Below are 15113 nucleotides of genomic sequence, written 5' to 3'. Positions count from 1 at the left end.
CAGTCTTCTTTCTCTCTTTTAAAATTTTATTTTTGCATGAATGTTAGACCGTAACGATTTCGTTTTAATGACCCGATGATGGAATGATTATTCCGAAACCAGTAGTCACGAATTAGTGTTTTTTTTCAAGTGGTCACATGAGATGAATGATGAATGATAAGGAAAGTGTTTGATTTATTGTTATTCTGTATCCATTATGCATTTATGGAACCTGACTGTCTTCGCTTTCCTCTTCGTCTAACCCTTATACTCACCCAATGGTGCATAGGACATTGCATCATATTGATATCTTAACACTTTAAGAACGGGAAAGGTATTTCTACCCATTCGGTCGATTGATGCTTATGGATGAGAATGATATTTTTAAAAGTAAGATAATAAACTACTAAATATTTTTTTAAAGTGTATTTGGCTAAATAATATACTAATATGTATTAATTGTAACAATATTAAAGAAATTAAAAAATTAAAAACTTATCAGTAATTGAATTTAAAATATGTATTTTCTATACAGTCGTAAACTTGCAAAGGTCCATACAATTTGTATGTTATTATTCTGTAAATAAATTATAGAGATAATGTTACACCTACCGTGTGTGGTTGTAGTGTGCTGCTGATAAGTGTATTAGGAATGTAAACACAATGATATCCATTACACGCGTTTATAGTTTTAAAACACGGAACACAGATTTCAAATAGCTCCCAGTCTGCTCGGTTCTACGTGCCTGCAGCTGAATCATCCATTATTGTATTTTGAAATTTGCACTTTTTAAAAGAGTTGACAATTTAGTGGTTTTGTAGAATATATATCATATATCAGAAGACCCGGATTTGTAATTTGTTATAAAAGTGATATAATTAATTACTACATAATTAAATTGTAAATGAGAATACTTGGTTTTTACCACTTGAGGTATATTTATTTTATATTCAGACCCGTATCGACGTGAAACATTTATAGCTTTCAAAACTAGTCTTTAAAATAAAATAAATAAAAGTCATGTGAGATTTTTTTGTTCATACCTCAATATATTGTATATAAATATTTTAAAAAGTTGTGCATTTTGTGTCCTAGCTTGATTTATGGTTCCAATGTCCACACCATTTTTATCATGTATGATACCACCTCTTGTGACAGATCCTTATTTCCCACTATATGCCTTATTTGAGAATGCCCTGTGTTGCAGCGCCCCCGCCCCCGCCCAAGCCGGTGGTGCCCCGGGCCGCAGCCCTGGCGCACATGCCGGTGCTGGAGGACGGGCTGAGCTCCGGGCACGCCTCCGACCTGGACAACAACAACCGCCCGCCCCCCACGCCACCGCCCCCGCCCCCCACGGCCAACCACCAAGTAACTATACCCTCCTCGCTTCCTGATACCTTGCTACCGCAGAATCCGAGAAAACATGTGTCTATATTATATTTGTAATATATTCAAAAGATGATGTCTCCGTTTTCAATATTGACATGCCACTATTGAAGAGAATGATGAATGAGAGATATGAATTGAATAGTAAAACGAATAAGCAAAAACATTATTCAGGTATATAATTATAATTATGGTGATGTATTTTGAAAAAACATATTATTAATTAACGGTTTATCAGAATTAATTTTTTTATATCTCATGTGCTTTTTCAAAATTTGTCACCATTATTATCTAAGTTTCCTTTTACAACAAGTCCCGTTCAGTCCCCTTTAATTATTACCCTACCAACCTCTTTTTATATATGTACCTGAATTTTTTTCTGCTTCTTAGTTTTACTATTCACCTGTCAATGAAAACAATTGTAGTTTTCAAAACGTGTGTAATGAAATAAAACTCAGTGAGTGGTATGTATCATAATAATTGTATAATTTTGTTTGAAATAATCAACATGTTATTCCACATTCATTAAATTCATGCCGAATAAATAATATTATCATATTTATGTATTAATTTTAAATCAAACACAGATTTTTTGAGTCTACTAATTTGTATTTTATTAACAAAAAACACATAAAAAATTATATTGTGACAATTGTTTCGCCTTGTTAGGGCATTATCAATTGTCACAATATAATTTTTTATGTGTTTTTTGTTAATAAAATACAACTTAGTAGACTCAAAAAATCTGTGTTTGATTTAAAATTAATACATAAATTAAAATGGAGTTCTACAAATTAAACGCCAAGTCAATAAATAAATTATCATATTTTGTTAATTTCAGGTCATCAAGCCTCAAATTATAGTGGAAAATGGAGTAAAGAATGATGTTGGTGCTTTATCGGATGCTGATTTGAATTCTCTCGACCCCTTGGGTAAGTTCCGCATACTGTTTTATCGACTTTTTATAGATTCCTCCGGGTTATTGGCGCTTCTTGTTAAATTTTCAGATTGGATTGTAGCGTACATCATCGAGGTAAATGCCATAAATGCTACAATACAATGCAAAACATCCGGAAGAAGAACCTAAGTATTAAAATGTGTGGCATAATCACTCAGAAGAATGCAATCAACATACTAACTAACTAATCAATCACGCCGCTTTCCCGCAGGGGTAAGCAGAGAGAGTAGAAGGCGAGACCACTCTGTCTTTGCATACATTCTTCGCCTCGTCCATACTCATACATCTCCTCGTACATACCCGCCGATTATTTTGACTCCTGACCCGGCCGCTTTCGAGTATTTGACATGCCTGATCGTGCTTTTCTCGGTCTTCCTCTATTTCTTCTTCCGACTACATTCGCCTCATAAATTTGTTTTACCATTCTTTCCTCACTCGTACATTCTGCACGTCCGAAGCATCTCAACACACCTTTCCTAATTTTATCTATAATGCTTATCTCAGCCTTGCATTCTTTCCTTATTTCACCATTCGAACATCTATCATACATCCTTCAATCAATATCAGAATTGCAATTCCAAGTGCATGTCTATATTGATTTATAAAATAAGCACATTCAATTTGCCATTTTATTTCATAAATTTACGTCTTTCAAATTATTTTTTTTTTTGCATTTCACAATATACATAATATAATTATTTTTATTATTATTTTATAAATAAGAAGTACAAAAATATTGCACATATTATATTAATACAAAAAAAGATTCCACAAAGGCATGGCCTGCGTGTGGGTATATCTTTTATTTTAGGTTAAAATAAAGGGTACTGGAAAGAATACAATACATATATGTAGATAGATGTAAATAGATTAAAAGCGCTAATAAAAAAATACAAATATTTGATTTTAACAAAACGACCAAAAAATGAAAATGAAAATGAAAACAGCTAACATTATATATATATGTACATATTATATGAGTTTTCAATTTTAAATTTTCCTTCCAGGTCGCTGGTCAGCGGCACCGCCTCCTCCGGCGCCCGAAGCGCACCGCAGCCCGGGTGGCGGGGCGGGCGTGGTGGCTCCGAATGCAGGGGGCTCGTGCGGCCCCGAGCCGGGAACCTCGCCCGCGCCGCGCACGCCCTCGCCCGAAGCCGTGCAGCCGGGCGGGGCGGGCGAGGCGCTGCGAGACATCCGCCTCGCGCTGCGCCGGGCACGTGCGCTACCGCCGCCGCCCCCGCCGCGCCTGCCCGAGGCGCACACGCCCGTGCTGTGGCTGCCCAGGTCGGTACTGAAGCCTGTCACGCCCAGGATACTTGGTGCCCTCGCTAGAGACTATCCACATTCTTCTCCGTCTTAATTACTTAGGGTTGTGACCCTTGTCGAAGCAATGTCTCTTCTCCAGTTGCCCCTTGACTGCGCTGCACGTAGCGCTCCAACCACCGAAGTGCCTGCTGCTGCCTTCATTTGATCAGTCCATCGTATGGGGAATCTTCCTCTCCCCCTCTTCCCCTTCAGGCTACCGATCTCAACTAGTTGTCCAGGCTATCCTCATTGCCACGCTCAACGTGTCCAAAGAACTGAAGAATCTGTTGTGCATAAACATTGGCCAGACTCAAGCCATCCAAGTGATCCATCACTTGCAAGCTGTTTTAATCCACATACATTCAACAACAAACTTACACTCAGACCGTTTGTAAGTGTTGCGGTAACAGCTATTCCCACACCAAGCGTTCCAATCTACGGCTATACTAGAGTTGAAAGCCATCAAAATTTTGAAAGCGTCTTTAATTTACTTTTAGTAGAGAACAGGAAACACTTATAAGCATTCTATTCGCTTACTTTTGGTACAGCGCGAGACGCCAAAAAACATTTTACAGGTGGGAGTTAGGTTTGCGATTATTTGTGATTAGTATATGACCCTAATAAGTATACTTATTAGGGTAAGGGTTGATGAAAAAACTGCCTGACAACAATGTGTTAATTATGTTGTTATACATACATAGGAATTTAAGTACACAATTTTAACAACAACAAAAAAACATGATTTAAATATGCAATCATAGTTTTTTTTTAAAATTTAAAATGCATGATTTGTTTATGTCATCATGACCATTAGTCCATGTAACACAATAATTTAGAAAAAAAAGACATAAACTTGACCGAGTTTACTCGCTCATTTTGTATGGTCGGCTCCACGGCGACTACAATAAGAACTAATTGATTTAAATGATTTTTTCACGAGTGTAATTTTGCCTCCATTGCTTCCAGAAGACGTGACACCTCGAGAGAAAGCGTCGAATCGATAGAAAGAAAACCCGCCAGTGGGGACGAAGGTGCGTTACGATTCATTCAGTCCACTCCGATAAAGGTGGCATTATCTCATCATTATTTTAAACTTCAAATTTTTTAGATGAGGCAGATACGGATCTGGAGACGGATCGACTCCTCGGCCAGCAGAGGACGGACGACCAGGGCTTCTACGACGACAAGGTCTGTGGGATGAGATACGGTGGTGTGGTGTGGTTTGGTGATGGTGGGTGGCATGCACTCTGGCGGGCGGACCAACCCAGCCGCGGGTTCTCGCACTCACTTATCCTCTCCCGGGTGTGGTTTCCCCTTTATGTCACATTACTCTGAAGATACATCAGAAGTCACGCTCTCCGGTCTTCACATGGTCACCGTGAAAACCGGGAAACTTTGTTCATAATTCGAACGAAGACACAACTCTAATTGTTATCGTTACGCATACATGTTTTAGTAAATCCATTCAAATTTATGTAGCATGTTTTATAATAGTGGATTCAGTTTTCAATAAAATATTCAAGGGCTTTGGAAACAAACACAGCGGTCTCCGGACAGTTCATTTTTTAGCTACTTCATTTGTAGAATTTATATATAAACATCAGAGAATATGTCATCTTCTTCCACATTATAAATATTAACATTAGGATGTAAAGTAAAAGCTCGTTAATTTGAAATTGAAGGGACTAATATTCTAAAAATAATTTCCATTATCGTAAAAAAAATATCAAAATATCTTTACTTTTCTAAATCCATTTTGCAAATACTAACTGATTTTCATATCATGAATTTTTAGTTATTTAAAAATATTACCCATCTAAATGTATGAAAATTATCTTAAAATCTATGAAAAGTAGATTCAGAATAACAAGTTAATAATAATCAATAATAAAACCCTTATCCGCACCCCAATGGTGCATAGGGCACTGCGTCATATAAACGCAGTGTCATCTTGATGGTTTACACACGAAGGAAAGGTGATCAGCCCTCCGCTTCAGGTACCAGTCCAGGGTAATATTGAATAAATATGACAGTGAAAAAATCACTTATATTTATTTTACCCCCCTTGGGAATCAAACCCGGGACCTCCAGAACGGTAGCCGAGCGTGCTGACCATTACACTACGGAGGCGGACATAATAACAAATTAATTAAATTAATCAGAATAACAAGTTAAGACATATAAAATATATTGTAAAATAAATGAAAATAATAACAGTAAGGTACAATATATATAATGATGCTCCTACTTACTAGTCATCTAGTAAGCAGTAGGATTAATTTTTTGAATTTTTATTTAATATTATTGATTGAATTTGGTATTTGGCCATCATAGCGATTGCTGGTGACCTATTTCCCTGAGTGACTTGTACCATTAGTGGAAGGATATATATAGCGATGATTACTCCCTCTCTAGGTGTTCGAGTGAAGTGGCTCTGAAATGATGTATCGGTCACATGTAGCTATGTTTGATTTCACCGCCCTCATTTCTCTCTATGAGCTTCTCCTCATTGACGTCGATCGCTTTAGTTACTGAAAAATGTATGTTTTGTGAATATTTTATATAGACTAGTTTGATGTTAACGAGATTACTAATAAGGAGACTATGAATAGAATAGGTTTATTGTAATATACCTTTGTACGAGACAGCTTCAATAGATTCACATTAAGTGTGCGAGTCTAGGTCACCGCTTCCGAGTAGATTGTGGTTTTGTATATTGAGACGCAGGAGCTAGCACTGAACAGAGTGGTAAGGGTTGGTGCTGTTGCTTGCAGGGGTGGAGGAAGGGGGAGTCCCCGCCCCCCGCGGCGCCCCCCTCGCCCCCCGGCGCGCCCCCCTCGCCCCCCTCGCCCCCTCCCGACGTGACCCCCACTATGGACGACACCAAACATAAAAAGGTAACCCACACTGGGTTAAACAGGCGGCGGGCTAATCGGATGAAAAAATCAATTGTAATTATTTTATTTTTGAGTGAACTGGCATTTTTAAATATTCGACTTGTATCATTTTTTAAAATGACAGTTGTATTATTGTAGAGTAAAGAGAAGTATCTGTCCTTTCTCTAATACAATTGAGCTTTCGGTTATACATATGTATGTACTGATGAAGAAATTATAGCCACAAACTTTAAAACTAAATGTTTGTGAAGAATATCTCAAAAAGTAATACGACTTTTACTATGGTTTTTATATTGGTTTATTATACAACTCTTCTTCTTCTTCTTTTTCTAACCCTTATCCGCACCCAATGGTGCATAGGGCACTGCATCATATAGAAGCAGTGTTATCTTGATCGTTAAATACACAAAGTAAAGGTGACCAGCCTTCAGTGAAAGGCTTCAGGTATCAGTCCAGGGTAATATTGAATAAATATTTATGTTAAATAAATATTAGACTAAAAAATAGTAATATTTATTTTGACCCTCTTGGGAATCGAACCCAAGACCTCCAGCATGGCAGCATAGCGCGCCAACCACAACACTGGAGGCGGACAATTATACAATAGCATACAATGAATAAATAAAGATTGGTCAATTCATTTCACAGCTAGTTTTTCTAATTTATTTATACTATTTTATTAAACATCCAATTGTATCTTTAAATATATTCCTACTAAAAATGCCAGGTCAGGTATTAATTTTTTTATCATAAGAAATTTCCTACATTATGTTGCATATGAAAAGATTTGAAAAAAATCATACTAATAGGTTTGTGAAAATGTCATTGAATTCTGATTAATTTGCCAGTACTTCAATACATATTTTTTTTAAGTACTTCACACAAGATTACGTCTCAGCAGATGCATTGATACTGCTTAACAGGTTGAATTATATAGAAATTGTTTCTATTTTCAGGTTACGATAATTATAATTGATTTTTACTCCTTGTAAAGTGAATGCATTTGAATTAGGAAGAGATTTGTTGTGTCCATTCTCTACCACCTCTGTTAATGTTAAAAGTTTAATAATAACTAACGCAACTACGTATTCAGTATTAATGATTTTTGGCAAATTGAAAACTCAATCACCGAATAAAATGATAAATAAATTTCTTATTTCTGAAATTTTTTAAAGATTAAATTAACCAACATAGATCAAGATATTGTTTGTGATGGGCATATAGAAGTCTGGGTATTTTTACATGGTTTTAATTGACTGGTTTCAGTGATCACTTTGCGCACTATAAACTAACAGTCACCATTCTGTCACTCAAATTTGGAAAAAAAACTCAGTATGAATTTCACGGGTCACATCTATTGTAAAAAATGTGTGATTCTTGTGTCAATAAATTGAAAACATAATTTCAAATTTATTTTCATAGACCACTTCATTTATTCTCAATGTATATAGTCCGTCCAAACCTTTATTCACAAATGCCAGATTATACCCAACTTAGGAGGTATTTATGTCACTTTTAATTTCAGTATTTTTTTTACTTCTTTTCCTGCACTCAATGGTGCATAAGGCACTGTATCATATTGCTGGTGTTATCATGATTGTTCATTATACAATGACAAGATATTTAGTCCTGCGCTTCAGGCGCCAGTCTAGGGTGAAATTAAATAAATATTATAGTGAGAATCACTAATATTTATTTTTACCTCAATTAGTAAATGCTCAATTTTAGCTAGTTCAGCTTGATTTTTAAAAATAACTTTACATTAATGGCGGTGTTAGAAAATAATCTCCATTATCTCTTAATTTTATTAAAAAGATATTTCGTATTTTAAAAGCATTTTTAACTTTGTGGTATGGTAATATAACATTCTCCTTATCATTCATGGTTTACATTGTGTAATATGTACCACTCAAAAACTCTTCTTTACGATTACCGGTTTTGGTATAACCATTCCCTCGTCAGGTCGTTCCCAAACTGATAGACGTGAGTTTTTGAGCGGTATTAGATAATGTGAATGGTGAATGATAAATAAAATTGTTTAAGCATGCGCAAGAATGGCATTTCATATTGTATATTTTTAAAATGTATATTTTTGTCATTTATAACATACGTAGGTACTATGTAGCAGTAATAAAAGCACAACACCCCAATCAAAAAATAATGTTGTATTGAATAAACATATAAAGGATTGTTAAAAAATATAACCTAATCAACGCATTTTAACATAATATGTAGTTGCGAAAACATTCTCAATAATGTACAGTTGCATAGAAATATTCAAATAAATCGATATAATCTTGATCATAATTTATACATAATGTGTAAACGATTTAACCTAATAACTTCTGCGATGCTTACAAAATTTGTGAGCAACCTGAATCCAAGATTCAACCCTCAATTTCTCAATATCAAGTTTACGAACCATAATATTTTTTTATTTATTGTTTCGGCATTAACTTTGTGGTAAGACATGTTACAATGATTAAAGAAAACACTTCGTTTTTTACCACTTGAGTTTTATTATAGACTACATGTTTCAGAAGTTAAACTTCCATCATTCAGGTCTGTATAATAACTAAAATATAAAATATAAAATTGTTCTATAAATAAGGAGAGGGGAAAGTAAGGGGAAGGGGTTAGTCAAGGGACGGAGTTTGAAAACAAAGGAAAAATGGAAAGCAATGGTGAAGAATTTTGAAACAATATATTATTTAATAAATTATTAGAATTCAGGTTTTTTTGGATTTCTAAATTTTCAAGATAATTCATAATTTGGCCTTTATATGGAACAAGGTGTAATAATTTTAATTTATGAGAGTGAAATGAGTGATTAGTACCTATTACGTGATTTGCGAATTCCGAAAAATAATTACTAACAAGACCGCTATGATGTTCTTTAATTCTAATCTTTAAATTTCTCGCAGTTTGGCCAATATATTTTTTATTTATTTATATTTATTTATAGAACAATTTTATATTTTATATTTTAGTTATTATATAGACCTGAATGATGGAAGTTTAACTTCTGAAACATGTAGTCTATAATAAAACTCAAGTGGTAAAAAACGAAGTGTTTTCTTTAATCATTATAATATTTTTTGTCGTTTTTAATGTAGTACTGACATCTGTCTTGATAATCCCGAAGGAAAATATCCACTCGTATGTCAAGGGTTAGCAGACTGCAGCTTGTGAGCCACATACTCTTAAATGCAGATATCTTGCATACCTTATATGTTCGCATGCACCTTTAGGGCTCTTCAATATTTGGTTTTGTAACATCGAACCATTCTCTTTCATGAATCAAATAAATTATAAGATTAGAAGCAAATTATAGCTGTCTTGTCTACAAATGTAAAAATATTAATTTAACGGCTGCAATGACAGATTCGAGATGCAGGGATCGGATTAAGTTATATGTATATTATAACCTTGAAGTGTCATATTTATTTTTAACAGGTTTATTCATAATTTGCATGTAAACATTTTTTTTCACACACGCACAATGCATATTATTTTGATTAATGCTATATGTTTATTATTATTTTTTTAATACTGAAATTAAAGAAGGTTAATAATAATAATAATAAAAACCCTTTTCCGCACCCCAATGGTGCATAGGGCACTGTGTCATATAAACGCTGTGTTATCTTGATCGTTTACACATGAAGGAAAGGTGATCAGCCCTCCGCTTCAGGTACCAGTCCATGGTAATATTGAATAAATATTACAGTGAAAAAAATCACTTATATTTATTTTACTCCCCTTGGGAATCGAACCCGGGACCTCCAGAACGGTAGCCGAGCGTGCTGACCATTACACTACGGAGATGGACAAAGTGAAGAAGGTTATGTGTTTTAAATTCAAGAGCTAGGCTTTTGTCTATGCAGCAGTTACAAAAGCCAGGTTTTTCTGATCTTTATTCAACACGATATATGCCTTCTGTTTTATTGGTCCACATGCTGAGTCTTCCTTTTTTATTTCACCTTTATTGTTATTAAGCATGTTAACACAAAAAAGTATTTAAATTATCTTATGGTGGTTATAAAGTTATTCCTTTATTTAGTCTAGCATTTAGTTTACTAATATTATCTACTAAACGTAGATAACTTTAACTTTATTTTAAAAAATCATTAACTTCCTGATAATGCAGGTCGACAAGCGGTTTCAAAATGCTAAAGTCGTTAGTATATAAGTCCAGAAGTAGAGTTAAAGTTATGTACACTACATAGTTAGAGTATGGAATCCCAACCCGGAATGTTTGAAACACTCTCGAGGCTTCAGAATTATGCGAGTATGGATTCTAGATTATTTATACATCACCTTCGGGACTTAGTATGCATTAGTTTATAGATTGATAATTCAAATTATACTAAATTGTACCGAGATATATAACATTTTGTAAACATTCATTTTACCAACAATTTTTGTTTTAACTAATACTTTTCTGCATGATATACATATTACTAACTGCTTTAATTTTTTGACAGTAAAATAAATGATTAGGAAATGAATTGCAATTTTGTAACAAATCATTGTTTTAAATGTATTTAAATCTTCAATCACTGTATTTAATATTAGCATAAGAACATATTTATTGCTTAAAAATATATTAAAATAACTTTTTGTTTTTTTGTTGTTGTAATAAATCAATTAAATTTAATGATTCAATAAAAAAAGCATTAACAGGTTTTTTTAATTTGCAATTTTGAGCTTTTATTAAATGTGCTTACCCAAAATGTGTCGAGTAATACTAAATTTTTGTATCAAAGAATCCTTTTTTACTTTGATTATCTTTCTACTATACTTAATTTATCTTTTCCAGGATAAAGATGGGAAAAAGAAGGGAAAAAACAAAGAAGGTGTGTATTATTTCTTATCAAGCGAGTCATTTTATTACATACTACATTTTATCAGTGATATTTGAATATTTATTCATGTGTTGATTTTTCTTTTTTGCATTCCTGCGTTTATGGGATTGATTTATTAATGGTGAGTAATATCCAAATCTGATACGGTCATCTGTCGCACCACATTATTGCTTAATAATAAATCACCGTGACTTCGTGCACTGGAACTTGCTCATTCATTCTCATCTCGCAAGTGGTCCATCTACCATTGCATGGAATTCAGCCGGCGATATATGTACCATCTCACAGAGCCTTGTAGTAAAATGGCATCCCAGTATTGCACAACTCACAAGACTATCAATATCTTTAATGGCATTGTTATGGAAAATGAAACGTAAAACTGAAAATTATCTAAAGCAAAAATAATTAAACGAGTTTTTAATTTTTTATGTGAATAAAGATGAATGTCTGAGTATAGTTAAGACAACAATAATATTGACATATCATTCATAAGGTGAATAATCCAGTGTCTAATATACTCGTAATAATTCAAATTAATATATTTTTAATTTTTTTGTTAAATAAGGATTTATAAGTATATTTCATACAAAAAATCCCTTCTTTTTAACATTCTTCGCAACCACTAAGTGCAAGAACTAATTTATTTTATTATTTACATTATTTTATGACCAGACTATGAAATGAATTATGTCTTCATATGAAAAATACGCAATCTCTGATGACCTTCAAAAAACGTCTGAAACATAATCATATTTTTTTGGAAGCATAGCTGTTCATCATATCATTCCTTCCTTGATTTCCCTCTACCTCTGCCTCAATTACTTATCTGGTCGTACTTCCTGGTTTTAATAATGATAATAATAATTTGGATAATTTATATAGCGCCATTTTTTGTAAAATACTACCTCAATTGCGCTTATAAATCTTGGATAATAATATAATGATGATAATGATAGATAAAAAAAATATATATCTATCTGTCTCCGGGCGTTGAGTAGGCGGAGTATGGGATGGGGAAAAAGATGAGCTGACATATTGTTACGCCTTCTTCTCGATCTTCTTGGGCTGAAGAATGGCTAAGATGTTGGGAATGACGCCACCCTGAGCAATGGTCACGCTGGAGAGCAGCGCGTGAGCTCCTCATCAATGTGGATGCCCAACTTCCAACTTTCAGACCAGCACAGTTCAAACGGGACTTCGCTTTTATCCTCTATTTGCCGTCCTTCCATTATCCGACATTTCCTTATCATCATCAATTCTATAGATTTGCTGATTCGTACTGAAACTCAGTATATTATTCTTTTTACTTGTGTATAAGCATTATCTGCCTACCAATTTTTAAACAGCTGTATAAGGTATAAATCTTGACCTGTATCACTAGTTTGTTTTTGGTGGGTTGAAAGATGTTGCTTTATGAACCTTCTAATGTAATTTTTTTTCTGAACAATAATGCTAATAAAGAAATGAAGTATCATTATAAAGAAATTTGTGAAAACATGGCAGGTACTGTCTGAACGTACACTAAAAATTTATTTAGGGTCAGTTTCCGACTACTGAACTAGTCATATACAGTTGACTATTGGACAATTTCATTATTACATTATTAATTCTCATTGTTTGTAATCATAGGTCTTCACGATCCGTCAGTTCTTATCGAGGGGGTGTTATTCCGGGCGCGCTACCTCGGCTCCACTCAGCTGGTCTGCGAGGGGCAGCCCACCAAGGCCACCCGGATGCTCCAGGCCGAGGAGGCCGTCAGCCGGATCAAGGTCCTCATCCGTCCATAGCCTTATTACTGCATATTCCTATGTTATGTTGACACGTACTAGCGACACTCCATACGCACTCTCGCTGCTATGGAGCACCGGACAAAGTATTAAACGATTTAGTTAGATTAATCTAATTTCTTTGGTTCATCTCGTGTCTAACTGTTAGTTTGTTGACACACAGTACCGTAACTTTCTGAGTTTTTGGAATATACTTTGTGATCAATCTGTAACGTATCATTCAACACTTTTTATTCATTGAGTTATGTTTTAACATCATTTTGAATCTAATTTGGGATTCATAGGAATATTTGGCTCCAATATTCGGGGATTAATTTACCATGTTACAACTTGATTTCTATTTCCGACCTTCTAGAACAATACCATGAAATTGTACTAAGGTACATAAAAAGTAAAAAAAAAATGATTTGATAAAACATCTTAAAAACTTAAACTATTATTATTCCATATCTATGTAATTATAAAAGTCCGGCTCCGTAGCTCAGTGGTTAGCGCGTTTGGCTACCATGTTGAAGTTCTCGGGTTTGATTTCCAGTAGGGTCAAAATAAATGTGATTTTTTACTTAAATATTTATTTAATATCACTGTACTGGTATCTGAAGTGTAGAATTGATCACCTTGCCTATACATAATTTACAATAAAAATAACACTGTATCAATGTGATACGGTGCCTTATGAACCATTGGATGCAATTAAGAGTTCTAAGAATTTAGCATCGTTTCAAATAACCAGTTAAATAAGAAGATCATAGCTAAATGTCTAAAATTATGTGCATATTTTTAAATCATATCACTATGGTAATATCTGATATGATAAAATATGTAATAGTTTTAAAATAATTAATGCATTGGAAATCAATTTTTATCACTGAATTCAATAGTTTTAAACCAATTTTCGGAATCTTATTGCATATGTATGTACAAATGCTATATGTATTGAAATCTTGCGTCTTATGAAATCAAGTAAATGTGTAGACATTCTGTTATTATTATTAGGATAATGATAAAATTACACATGTCAACTATAAATTTGTCAGTATGTCTTAGGAAGTTAGTTGTGTATGCTCCATTAATAGTTATTAGTGACCCATACTCATCATTTTACCTACCACGAAAATGGCACTCTCACTTCGATAAAAGTCAAATCAATATCTGAGAAAAATCTATATTTACACTATTTAATATTTCAATGTTATACCGTATCCTTTGTGTATATATTTTTGGGTTATATTATCAAGCTTTGTGTTTGTAATACGTGAAGATATACACACAATATGCTTACTGTTTTGTCACAGTCAAACGTTTAAAAAAATCATTATTTCAAATAGTTTTACTATTGATATGAGCATACTGTGAAAATTGGCAATGTCAATCCATGTATTAAATGATAAATCAAACACTGATTTTTTGAGTCTACTAAGTTGTATTTTTTGTTTAAAAAAAAAAACATAAAAATCAATTTTGTAACAATTGTTTCGTCTAGTTATGACCTTTTCAAACTAATGTGTCATATTTGTTTGAAAATGCCATAACTAGGAAAAACAATTGTCACATAATTGATTTTTGTGTTTTTTTTTTAAATAATAAAATATAACTTAGTAGACTCGAAAGTCAGTGTTTTATTTAACATTTAATACGTGAATTAAACTACGTGAGTTGTACAAATTAAACGTCAAATCTATAAATAATGTCAATTCATGTGATTTTGACATAAGCTCATTTATGATATTTATCGTTTCGGCATTCACTTTGTGGTAAGAGATGATTAAATTATAATTAAAACACATGTTTTTTACCACTTGAGTATTATTTGTTACAACTAGTTTTGGAAGCTACAGATGCTTCCGCCTACAGGTTTGAATATAAACTGTAAACTTTATAACACTCTCACATTCACCTTGTGAAATAACATTACTTCATGTCTTCCGGTTT

The 15113-nt window shown here is 33.6% G+C and overlaps 1 protein-coding gene across 29 annotated transcripts in view; it reads left to right on the top strand.

Moving 5' to 3' along the window:
- Window positions 1-15113, top strand: part of LOC148313773 (uncharacterized) — a 152328-nt gene that overhangs the window by 129865 nt on the left and 7350 nt on the right. For 7 of the 29 annotated variants that reach the window (XM_088256211.1, XM_088256325.1, XM_088256317.1 and 4 more), the window contains 8 exons: window positions 1188-1348; window positions 2208-2298; window positions 3332-3608; window positions 4596-4660; window positions 4738-4817; window positions 6404-6526; window positions 11349-11385; window positions 13024-13163. In XM_088256211.1, the coding sequence (XP_088112337.1) occupies window positions 1188-1348; window positions 2208-2298; window positions 3332-3608; window positions 4596-4660; window positions 4738-4817; window positions 6404-6526; window positions 11349-11385; window positions 13024-13163 (974 nt within the window). The remainder of the gene's footprint in view (window positions 1-1187; window positions 1349-2207; window positions 2299-3331; window positions 3609-4595; window positions 4661-4737; window positions 4818-6403; window positions 6527-11348; window positions 11386-13023; window positions 13164-15113) is intronic. The other 22 variants (XM_088256335.1, XM_088256309.1, XM_088256166.1 and 19 more) reach the window with 7 other exon arrangements.

This window comes from Brachycentrus maculatus, unplaced genomic scaffold (genome assembly GCF_059751285.1).
Source record: "Brachycentrus maculatus isolate JH-2025_06_01 unplaced genomic scaffold, ASM5975128v1 h1tg000005l, whole genome shotgun sequence".
NCBI classification, from domain to species: domain Eukaryota; kingdom Metazoa; phylum Arthropoda; class Insecta; order Trichoptera; family Brachycentridae; genus Brachycentrus; species Brachycentrus maculatus.
The sequence above is the reverse complement of the archived record's forward strand: the minus strand, read 5'-3'. Positions and strand labels throughout refer to the sequence as shown.